This window comes from Neolamprologus multifasciatus, chromosome 4 (assembly GCF_963576455.1).
Source record: "Neolamprologus multifasciatus chromosome 4, fNeoMul1.2, whole genome shotgun sequence".
In the NCBI taxonomy this organism is placed as follows: Eukaryota; Metazoa; Chordata; class Actinopteri; order Cichliformes; family Cichlidae; genus Neolamprologus; species Neolamprologus multifasciatus.
Genome location: NC_140442.1, coordinates 12109306 through 12121500, shown reverse-complemented (window position 1 = coordinate 12121500; position 12195 = coordinate 12109306). Strand labels below are relative to the sequence as shown.

The 12195-nt window shown below is 39.4% G+C and overlaps 1 protein-coding gene across 2 annotated transcripts in view; it reads left to right on the top strand.

The window, feature by feature from the left end:
• The window catches only part of LOC146519916 (uncharacterized), a 70674-nt gene extending 58821 nt beyond the window's left edge, over window positions 1-11853 (top strand). The window contains exons 1-16 of one of the 2 annotated variants that reach the window (XM_085155816.1): window positions 6982-7161; window positions 7201-7377; window positions 7533-7609; window positions 7800-7909; window positions 8760-8903; window positions 8985-9030; window positions 9148-9210; window positions 9317-9407; window positions 9516-9602; window positions 9995-10060; window positions 10210-10290; window positions 10421-10477; window positions 10570-10623; window positions 10956-11036; window positions 11339-11423; window positions 11522-11853. In XM_085155816.1, the coding sequence (XP_085011942.1) occupies window positions 7552-7609; window positions 7800-7909; window positions 8760-8903; window positions 8985-9030; window positions 9148-9210; window positions 9317-9407; window positions 9516-9602; window positions 9995-10060; window positions 10210-10290; window positions 10421-10477; window positions 10570-10623; window positions 10956-11036; window positions 11339-11423; window positions 11522-11578 (1080 nt within the window). In that variant the 5' untranslated portion in view covers window positions 6982-7161; window positions 7201-7377; window positions 7533-7551 and the 3' untranslated portion in view covers window positions 11579-11853. Of the gene's footprint in view, window positions 1-3518; window positions 7378-7532; window positions 7610-7799; window positions 7910-8759; window positions 8904-8984; window positions 9031-9147; window positions 9211-9316; window positions 9408-9515; window positions 9603-9994; window positions 10061-10209; window positions 10291-10420; window positions 10478-10569; window positions 10624-10955; window positions 11037-11338; window positions 11424-11521 lie in introns of those variants that run through there. The other variant, XM_085155815.1, reaches the window with a different exon arrangement.
• Window positions 11854-12195: the final 342 nt, after the last annotated feature.

The following is a 12195-nucleotide window of genomic DNA, read 5'->3' as shown; positions in this document are numbered from 1 at the left end:
CTCGCTGCTATGCGCATTTTTAAATCTCCTATAGTAATGACAGTGAGTGAATGCACAAGCTGTAGCCATTAGGCACATCGTGTCCTGATGTGAGTTTATGAAAAACATTACTTTGCCTGTTCCCACTTAGATAAATTGTCTTGCTTCTCCTCTCTTCTCCCTCTCTCTCTGTGCTCCTCAGGGATTAAGATGTGCCCAGCCACGTTGACTCACTGAGTGAGCTAAGAAATCAACACTTAAACTGATCCACAAAGTACTAATGAGGACCTAAAGGTGGAAAGCTGGGTGCAATCACTCCCAAATGGGAAAACCTATGTTAGTGTGCATTCCCTTTGATGCACGAAAGCAAAATGCATACTTTATTTATCAGTCAGGCACATATGTACACATAGATAGGGCATGGAATATCTGACGAGATCAGTGTAATCGTGGCGGCTGATGAAGATAGCACCCCTTGTCACATCCTGGCACTGTTATGCACCTAACTATACAGCACTGGAGGTCAGATTCGCTATTTTTTGAAGCTTATATGAACTGGTAACCACACATGGAGACTTTTATAAAGGGTGCTATTAAAAGAGAGTCAAAAAACAAGCTCCTGCCTAGTGAGACCCTTGTTTCCTGTTAGCTTTGTTAAATAGTAAATGAACACGGGATTCCTCATACGTATATTTGTTCAAAAGCAGCAATGTGGTCTCTGCATTATTATACGCATAGCTTATCATAACTTCCCCTTAAGCCACTATTTACCATTTTAAAGGTCATATTATTGTCTTTGCAAACGCAAGGAAGAGTTAAAAGAGCACAACACATTGGAAAGGCCACCCGTCGTAATGTGTGTTGAGTTCATTTTAGTGTTAAGCTTAGGATGCCCTTGGTTACCTGGAGCTTCTCTTTTCTGAGGTGGAGGAGTTTTCAGCCAGGGATCTACTTGTTTCTCATTATCTTTGTCATCTATAAAACAAACCTAAAGTACATGCCCATTCTAGATGGATAAATCTGACATGTAAAAATCTAGCTCACAGTCATAACAAGCCGGGTGGACTTTGACAAAACATTCTCCAATAAAACAAACTTATCTAACAGGGTCGAGACAAGACCTGCTGTCAATAGAGATAGCCAACCGTTTTGTTTTGCAGCCTGAAGAATGAGGGATGCTAAGTGAGTGTGTGTGCGTGTGGATGAGTGTTTGGTTCCTGAAGACAGACTGGAATGTAAAAACAACATCTCGCGTCTAAAAACAATAGTCGAAACTTGTGAGGTGTCAGTGACGACGGCCGCAGCAGAGAGGTGGGAAGGTGGGAGGAGGATCCTGGGTTTCAAGGTCAACACGCTCAGCCTCCTGCAGCACGCACATTCGCGAGTGGCGGTAATATGATGGTGACATAACACTCAGTCTTTGCTGGTACGTGCAGTGGAATCATGCAACAGCTCATTTATCAGTTAAGTAACACTGGATGCATGTTATACCTCACCACTACAGGTCTAGGGAGCTGGTCTCACATGAGATATCACTCGGTGTGAAGAAAACACGCTGGGGGAATATACATCACGTCAGTGCCTTCATTTATGCAATAATATCTCTGTATGAGTTCGGTCTGTTTACATATGCACACATTGGCTTGTTTTTAAAAGCTGATTTAGACCATGACTCACTCCTTGCCTTACACATGCTATCATAATCCGTCATAGACTCCATACACCTTCTATTATACTTTATATGGCTTCTGTGAAGAACATTGTTAAACTATCTCATACGAGAGGATTACTATGTGTCAGTGCAGGATTAAACAGTAAAGAGAAAGAATTACACTATTTGTGAAGCAGTGTAGTGTGGACAGTATGAGTGAAAATTAAAAACCTGAGGTGCTGAGGTCACGCAGCTCTGCAGTACCTCGGGGAGCAAATGAAAGGCACTCGCTGGTGCTCAGGAAACTGCTAAGTACAGTGTAGGCCTCTCTGTCTTCGCGCCCCAGTGTGTATGTGTGTATCCTTTCATCTATTTTATGTGCATGTAAGTATGATGATAGCTTAGTGCCACTAGTTTAATGAGCAAGCACACAGGCAATATTCTTCTAATTCCTAGTTATGACTGAGGTGAGCTTGTGAGTAATTTGTGTGTGTAATACTGATCCACTAGCATCACTTGCCAAGGAAAGCTTGTGTATAATTGGCAGATTGAGGACACTCATTAGAGTACAGTAAGAAGCTGATATTATATTCAGCAACAGCAGTGACTCATTATCATATCTGTCGCATGGTCTTATCTTCTTTTGTAATTTGTGTCTCAAGCATCTCTTGAAATGAAAGCTTTTTCCTCTCCTCCCCCCCAACACTACCGGACAACAGATGGACTGCACGCACTTTTACGATGGATTGTTTACAGTTATTTCATGTAATTGTCGAACAGTGTCAGTCTGACAGTTACAACACTGCTCTTTGCCTCTGTCCTATAATTATGTTTCTCCTTCCCCTTGGTTTGGTGGCAGATGATGACAGCGGTGGAAAAGCCAGGAGAAAAAACCTCCTGCTGGAAAATGAGGACTGATGGCATTGACAGGCAGATGATCCCAGGCCAGGAATCACAGAGGCATCTACCTGTCTAGACATTGAACAGCTGGCTAGAAGTGGCACGTTGAAAAATGTTAAAAATGTAATGTGGTTACACTTAACATGTTGAAGGTGTGAATCACCTGCTTTCATGGACTTTGCTGAACTGAGTGCTATTCAAACACCATAAAACTTAAGAGTGAAAACTGGCTTTTTTTTCCCCACCATAAATATTTGACATGTAGAGGAGAAAATTCAAAGGTGAACTAATAACACAAATGGCAGCACCACTCAATCTGAATATCCCAGTAAGGTACCAGAGCCCTGGAAGTAAGGCATCTAAATGACACGTATCCATTGTTAATGTTAATGTGGGCTTTTTAAGCTGCTACGTGTCAAAGTAGCTGCTGTGAAAATGGCCAAGTGGCACACTGGTTTTAATGAGAAACTTTAAATGTTTTAAAATGTGCCTTCTGTGTAGTGCTCTGCTCTACTACTCTCCATTCTCTCTCCAGTTTTTCAGGTGAGTGCCTCGCTGATCCGCAGCACAGCCAAACACAAGGCTTTGCTTATTTAACAATAAGGATCAGCCAAGTGTGAACAGCTACACAAGAGCTGGCCTAACCAAACATGACACTGATAGACATACGGACTTAACTGACATTTTAAAGCAAACCAGCAGCCCCCTGTTTACAAATCCCCGACCCCAGATACTCCATTCACGGTGTGTCCAAGAAAGGCTCGATACTGTTGTGAATCACAGGAAAAAGTACAGAGAGCAGCTTCTAAACAAAATTAACCAAATGGGTAATTTGATGTGAATTTCTTGCATACTTTCTCAGGAGTCCACTTAATGTGCAGTGCATGCCAGTGCTTGTAAATGTGCTTGTGCGTGTGTGTCTCAGAACAAATGGTAGTGTTTGTGAAATGTGTTGTACTATGTGCATGTACGGATGCTGTGTGTGAAGTTGTGTGTGTGTGTGTGTGTGTGTGAGAGAGAGAGAGAGGCTACAGAAACAACAGAGGGCAGGATATAAAAATCCTGATTGTTTCTGAGGGATTATCCTTCACAATGCACAGCTTTATCAGAAAGCCTCGATTGCTGTAACAAGACACGCTTGCCCTGGGTTTGCCCAGCCAAATACTAAGAATCCTGAGTTACCCCGGCAGCGAATCACAAGGGGGGGAAATGAAGAGCGCAGAAAAAAGAAACACAGGGGAGAAGGAGAGCAAAGAGGCGACACTAGATCGAGTGAGTGGAGTGAGAGGGAAAGCGGAGAAGAATACACAGAGTAAGGAGGAGAGAGAAGTACACAGAGAAAAGCAGGAGTTGAACAACTTCAACTGGAGGCCATGTCTCAAACAGGGGTTTGTTTTCTGACAGCGATCCCTCTCAGGAGATTTGGCTGGAAAACATATTGCAGTTATAGAGCCTGTCCAAGTTGCGCAACATGTGCTTCAGCACCATGTGAACAAAAGCTGCTGTGCATCATAGCATGCTGTGCTGCGACTGTTTCGCGTGGCATAGCCTAACGCAGGCCCACTAAGCTTTTGTATTAGAATACTGATAGGCCCTCAGGCTGTGATTTAAATGTAAGCAAACATCTGCCAAATATATGAGGTCTGGCAGTGTGGAGGAGAGGTGCTTTTTATTGGATCATTTTATTTGCTTCCTTTTATAAGACTTTCTCAGTAGGATCAGGTTGCTGTGCCCGATCTTACCAAACTCTGCAAAGGGGAGCTGTGGTTTTGGCTGACTGTGGAAGGGGCTTTATATGCGCATATTGTAGAAAGTGGGTTTGGGTGTGCAGAACGTTGTGTGAGGCCGTGTGATTAAGCGTAGTCATATATTCCAGTGACAGCTTCATTCCTTTCACACGTGAAGAATATTTGTTTAGATTTGCAAATTTACTCTAGATAATTGTTCATTTGTTGGTTTTTGAAGTGCCATTATGTAACCTCGTTGCATGCTTGTGTATTACAGAGCACAGTGATACATAACTACACTGTAAATAACCAGATGGATGTCATATTTGTGCACATATTTCTCTGTAAGGGAGTATGTGTTGATGTTGAGGTGTTTGGTGTGCTGGCAATGTGCTGGCAGTGTGCAGATTTCCTTCTGTGATATCAAACCTGTCCCAGTGGGGGTTTCAGGCTTCACACTGAGCCAAATGGACAGACTAAAGTTTTGCAGCAATCCCAGCACAACATGCTAGTTCTCCAAACTTTGCTCTCCTTTGGTCTTGCACTGAGAATAAGAGACGATACTTTTGGCCATTTTATGTGAATACACCCCTGTTGACTCTGTGTTTTCCCTTTTAAACCCAGGAAAATGGAAAATGCCATGTAGATGTCTGTGATCTTGAACTATGATTGGCTAATATAACTAGTAAGATTCTGAACATGATACTGTTGTCTTAAAAGCAGTTACTCTTAGTCTATATAGTATATACTGTTTCGGTTTACCGTGGGGGTATTTTAAAACCGTTGTGGAGCTATGCAAACACAAGTGGGGTACTGAGCAGGCGGCGCTATTGTTTCAGACCTACTCAGGATTCTTGGGATGTCGCTTTGCCTCAGCTTTGACTCCACAATTCACACAACCCATAGTGTGCTCAGATTTTGTTTTAACCCGAGGTCTAGAATAATAAACTGCATTTTAATTAGGCTGATTTGCACCTTTTCTTTTGCTCTTGAAAACAGTCTGCTAAAAAGAATCAAAACAGAACTACCCTTAACAGAAGAGATGGTATTTAGTTTATGCAGCAAGATGAAAGCTGTTTATCTCTCATCACGGCTTTTATGAACGGAGCAAGAAGGGAAACGTTCAGACGGGCAGTCAGATGACTCAAGCAGCAGTACTGTAATAACTGATTCACAGTAAAAATCCCATTTTAACTATCTGGAATTTATTCAGTGAGATGTCAGACCTAGATGCATGATGTTTGTAAGAGCAAACCCGTGTCATATGGCCATGTTTGTAGCTTTGTGTGCGTTTGCAGGCTGTCCTGCGTCATCTCTGCTCTGCTGTGTTTATGCAGAGGCTCCATGGATATAGAGAGGGACAACAGAATATCCAACCCCTCCCACTGTCACTTGATATTTACGGGAAATGGATCAGATGATTGGACAAGTTCGCATCTACACATTTCCCCCCAAAGGGAGCTGAGCCAAGTTCATTTACTCTTTCATTCATGCCCGCTATGATGCTGTCATCTTTATTCATTAAGGATGTAGTCAAGAGGTGATGAAGAGTGATGCAGAGTTAAGCTAGTTAGTTACGCCAAACTGGCTAATAAGCAAATTTCTTCATCTTCACTGTCACTTTAGATTTTTCCACACTGAAGCCAATGTCATAATTATGTTTAAGGTGAAAACTCCACAGTGCTTTTAAAATTTGCTAGAATATGCTGGCGAATTATTACCGTGTAATAAACGGAGCAGGGTGAAAGAGAGGTTAGGAGATGGTAGAAGATGACAAATCTGGAGGGAGAGAAAGAGAGAGGGGCCCGTAGTGAGTGACACAGAATATAGTCTGTGTTTTCTCGGTGGACCAGAGAAGATGCAGTGCAAATGAAGCATGCTGCACCATGGCGGCCTCTGCTTTATCTTTGCACCGTGTCTCTGTGTGTTTGCATGAAAGTGAAATGACAGGGGCCTTTTTGAGGCCTCTGTTGTCTCATGGTTCCAATATGTTGGGAGGACTCCATCCACTAACAATTTCCAAAGATTACACTAGGATAACTTTAGCCACGAATTTTTCAAATGTATCCGTTTGTATGGTAAAAGCATCCTGCTAAAATACAGAACTCATACTGACTTACAACATGTAAGCAATTATGTTTGATGTCTTATGTTTTTCAGCTTTGTTTATAATGAAAGTAACCCTCTGTGGTGATTTCATGTCACTTCACGACAGGCTGTTCAGTGTGTCTGACCCACATGGCTAGGGCCTCCCCTTGTGTTTAGTGTGCAAAACTACAAATGAGAAGGGCACTCAGAGAGTGCATCTTCCACTGAGACTATATATTTCACAGTTTCAAAGAAAGTGATCTGCAACATAAATTATTAGGTTCTTTTTTTAACCACACACAACCTTTTCACCAAGTAATGCAATTTGCCTTGCTGGTCTGTTTTTGTTTTGATTTTTGTTTTGTTTTTTAGCCCAGGATTTCAGGTCACCTCTGGGCTGGAATAAGTTCCAATATGGTCCCAAAGAGACCAAATTTCAAGCTGGGATATTATGTCCATCTATTTACTGAATGCTACCACTTTCACCAATTAATAATGACTCAGGTACTACAGATACTTTAGGTTAGTAAGAGCTAAAAAGTTTCAAAAATAACCATACGTACATATAAAAAAATGCTTTAACACCTTTAGCTGAACTATAAGTTATTTGACTTTACACTCAGACACAGAAGAAGACCCATAGGTGATGCAATGCAGGGGCCTGTCCACCCATGATGGTTCCACTTCCTGTTCCTTATTTTTCAGGTTTCTGCTGTTTGAGGTATTCACTAAACGCATGATCAGTTGTGGCCATCTTCCTGATACACTCACAGATCTTTGTTGTTTCATCCTGGATAATAGTTCTGACACTCACTAGTCCTTACTTCCGCTTTGCATGCTGTCTCAGAGAAGGAGCTTCCTTGTCTTGACGTCAGTGGGGACAGAGAATAGTCTTGGTAAATCTCGCACTTGATGGCAACTTGTACTGTGGTTTAAAGTTGGTCTACAGTGTTGTTCGAAGTGTAAAAGTGGACGACGGGTCGATTAGAACTTCCTGTTTTTACACAAAGCGATCGAGAAGATTTTTTGAAGGTACGTGTCTAATATACAAAAAGCCCCGTCTGGCCTTTATACATTTTTGTGTGTATTTTAAGGCACCGCCAGCGATTAACTGTAAAAATAGTTGTCCTGGGTTAAATTTTCGATTTTGAGCTTTCAAATTTCCTTGTACATACTTCCTGCTTTAGGTTCGGTTGTCTTCGAAAAATGCTTACTAGAAGCTGCCTGATTTTCCCAATTATATTCTTCACCGGGAAATCATTAGGTAAGTGATGCAGCATTGTAAATACGTATTTCTTTATAATCAATATCTTATTTTCACTCTTTTTTTCTTCTCGCAACATCTGCGTCATCGTTTCCTGGTTCTTTACTATGTTTCCGTTTGCTTTTCATTTTCTTCTTGCTTAACTTTAAAATACAATTAACTTTACGGTTCCCTAATTACTGTCTCACAGCATGTCATCAGATAAATGCCTCTTGTGCCGACATTAAAACCCTCGATGGATTCACGTTCAAACATGGATCACTTCCCGAGGGAAGTAAGATTTATGTCTACGACAACGGGGTAGGTTGGCCTCTTTCAGACTTTAAGTGAAAGCACTTTAGGCTTCTCCCTTTTACAAATATGCACCACAACAGGTAGATCTATTTGATTTGCCGAACCTCCAAGCTTGCGAAGTGAATGTGTAAACCACTACTTTACGTACAAAGGCAGCGAAACTTTCATCAGAGGGGGCAAAAGTACAGATATTATTTGGTTTTGTAGAAATACACAGATCTGTGTTAAATACGTAATATAAGTGTAAAATGTACTCATAGTAAGAAAATAAAACGCAGGTCTTTGAATAATAAATAAATACATAAATAAATAAATATTAGTATATGTGAATGCAAACTTTTTTTCTTTGTATTTTGCCTCCATACATAAACAGAACAGTGACTAGGGATTACAGTGGGATTCGGGAGATGGGGGAACCCTAAAATCGCTTGTAGTGGCACAGTGAGGAGAAAAATTTCTAATTTAAGGTCCAGTAGATTTATAAATGATGCATAAATTGCATATATTTATTCCCCAAATCCCTGTGTGATAGCTACACCAATATAATTGTCTTTTTCCCATCAGACTGGTTTAATGATTGTGGGTGTGCAGCGCTGGGGAACAAAAATTTCCCTCAAAGGTGTTACACGTAAAGTAACAAGCCTGTTTTGAAAATGTTTGGAGTGGACAGTACAGGTGTTTGTGTTAAAATGTAACGAGTAAAAGTAAAAAGGGGTCAGAAAAATGAATACACAAAGTATACTTGAAAATTGTAACAGTGTAATATAAGTAATAAGTATTTTGTACTTTGTTACAAAGTATTTGTACTTTGTTACTTTCCACTTTTGACATTTATTTCTTTTTATTTTCCCAACAGACAAGTATTGGCCATGCTGAACTGCAAAATCCACCCTCCATTAATTTGTCATCTGAAGTTGTGAACATGGACAACAGCTCAGTGACGACAGTGAAGTGCAGAGACATCACAATTCAAAGCATAGTTCCTGATGGATTTAGGAAGGTACTTGTATGAATTAAATCAGAGAAAGTCCTGTTTAGGGGTAAATCTAAAATGTTAACTCGTTCCTCTGTTTCTTTTTAGGGAAAGCCTTTTGTCAAAGAACACTGCACCTATTTCAAAATTATCGGTAAGGCAACCTATTTTTGTACTAGAATACATTAGTAAATTTTTTCAAATTTTTAAAAAAATATGCCTCATGTTTATATAATATACTGCACAAAATCAATCATCTCCTTTTCTTAAGCTGATGTCACAGCTCCAATTAAGACCGATCCCAACGAGTCACAGGCGTTGCCGACCCTCATCTGTGAGTGGATCCCGTGTGCTCGTTTTATTGCTTTATTGCATAGCTGTTGTTAGTACTATAAATGGATGTGAATGAATTATAACTCAAGTGTTTTGTGTCAATACAGTTTACATTTTGCCAGCCATTCTAGGGATAATCATAATCATAATCATAATTGGGATTGGTCTTCTTCTCCGCAACTGGAAAGCACATCTGGAGTGAGTTCTGTGGCCTGAAAAATCAAATTATTATTGCCATGTTACAGAATAACTTATATAATGTTTTGCAAAGATTAATAACTTTTTATGCTTCTTCTTTTTGTTCAGGCAGCAGCACAGCGAAGCCAGTGTTCCAGGGTTTATAATGTACCTACTGACTTGCCTCCAAAAGACAGGAGAGGGACAAGAAACTAGGTCTGTCTTACTTTTAACATACTGCATGTTTCAGCTTACCTGCTTACCAGAAAGTATGTGAATGTATTTGTGTTACAGGTAGTTAAATCCCCTTCAGTGCCTTCATAAAAATGAATGAATATTAAAGGTTAAAAAGGGCCACATCATTGACAATAATCATTGTTTATATTTAACACTTAATGTTAAATAAACTAATTTAAACTGGATGCCCGTTGATGTCACCGGTGTTAATTTAGAAAATGCTTCTTTTAAGACCCGATGAAGGAAGTGAAGTTTTACCACAGCGTGGTGACAATGAATTTCTATCAGGCTCTAATTATTGCTTCTGTTTTGTATTTTTATTGTTCTTTGATACTTTGTTATTTATTCTTTGCCTTTCTTCTCTTCTGCAGAGCTCCCGCTGGACAGCGTATAGATAATGAGCAAGGCACTGCACTTGAATGTGTAGTTGTTCAAAGGTTAGCCTGTCACTTTAGCAATAAAACTTTATCCACTATAACCTTCTTTTTAATCCTCTTTCAGTCCAGACACTATCTGTGTCTGTGCTTTCTTATAACAATGTGAAGTCTAGACTCTAATGTGCTAAAAGCTACCTTTGTCTGCATAGCACTGAGGCTGATGTCAATACTCCTCAATCCCCCAGCGTGGACCGCAACTTGAGCACAGAGAGAATTCAGCTAACTAAAAAGTGAGAATGAGAATTGTTTTGTTTTTTTTGTTTTTTTTTATTGTGCCTAGAGTCTATTTTGTTCTTGAGGTTTATGTCAAGTAAGTGTTGTTTTTTCTTGTGGCATCCTTATCTATTATTTGTTTTGCAGTGGAGACATCAGTGCCCACAATGTTAGCAGAACCTCTCATCACCGCTCTATGAACAGGTACACTTTTGTCTCTGGTTGGGTGCAAGTTTCTATCATATTTTTATGTTTCCCTTCAGTGTGTACTATTACATAACCCCTATCTCCTTCAGGAACTTCAAGAAAGAACCAGGAGGGGTGAATCGCAACAAAGGACAAAACATTAGGTAAGTCTGTGATGATTTAAATCAAAGCAGAACACATTTGTGTCTCTTGTTTTAGATCTTAAGAGATTGTAATAGCTTCGGTTCAGGCTGTTTGCATGTTATGATGATCAAAGGTGTTAGTAACATACAAAAATAATAACCAGCATACATTTAAACTGCATGCCATCATGCGTTTATAAAACGATGTAACCAACGGCAATAAAGATGAAAAAACAGACAGTTTTGCAACATTTATGCGTACACATGCACCACTTTATAGAGAATTGAGTAGCTTACCCTGAGGGTTTATCACGCCCATTTGATAATGGCTGTGAATGCTTCTTCATCTTCAGCGAACTGGACACTGGAGGTGCTGCTGGTAATCGTGCAGAACATGATGAGACTGAAGGACAACCACTGCTAACCAGTAAATGGTGAGACTTGCTTGCTTGCGCTGCCACCGAGCTCTCACATAGTAACTATGACCGAGAAGAAATCTGCGTGATTTTCCAATTTCCAGTCTCCTTCATACCTTGTTTAATTTGGCCTATTGCTGCTATATGTTCCACTGTCGGGACTAACTTTACTAACAGGTCTCTGCCTACACATCCCAAATGTCAAAAGGCCAGGCTGAACATCAGAGCTTGTCTGACACCCGCTCAGAAAGTGAGCTGTGCTGTAACTGGGAAGAGGTTCACGTCTTTATTCCTTCTCTTTCTGTCTCCAACACTTCCAGTTTTGACATGACAGGTGAAGCCGGACCATTGGCGAACAAGGCTGGCTTTGACCGAGACGGAGTCAGCAGGTGCTCAGCTGTACCGGTGAGGAGGAAGATTCCTTTGTACTTTTTTTTATTATATCCTCTTTTTGTTTTGTTGATCTTAAGAGATGTTTTTTTTCTTTTCTTTTTTTGTTGCAGAACACTGACGTGGAGTCACAAGAAGTACAAGAAGTAGGAACAGGAAGTAACCAATAGCAACAACAACAATGATATTAATAATAATGATGATAATAATAATAGTAATAGTAATAATAATAATAATAATAATAATAATAATAATAATAATGCATATATTATTTTAATAATTATTATTATAGGACGTTGTCACACTATATGTATGTTTGCTTGCATTACCTTTGGGATCAAGTCCAGCATTTTGTTTAAATGATTACTTTCAACCTACAATATTTTTTGCAAAGTACAAACTTGCAATATATTTTTAGCTGAATATTAGTTACAAATAGCTAATATAAATTTAAAAAAAAAAAAAAAATATATATATATATATATATGTATATATATATATATATATATATATATATATATATATATATGATCTCACTGTGTTATGTGATTACATTACATTTAAAAGTATTTAATGTGCATATCTTTTTTAAATTTGCATAAACAAATTTAGGCAATAATTCAATACAGCCGATCAGATAATATTCATTAGGGTCGTTCCTTTCTGACAAGCACTAATTATTTGCCAGATAATTGCAGTAACTGGCACAAACTAGTAAAAGTAAAGGAACAATTACATTATGGCTTGATGAATAAAATGGAAGACAGTAGATTAATTTAAAATACTG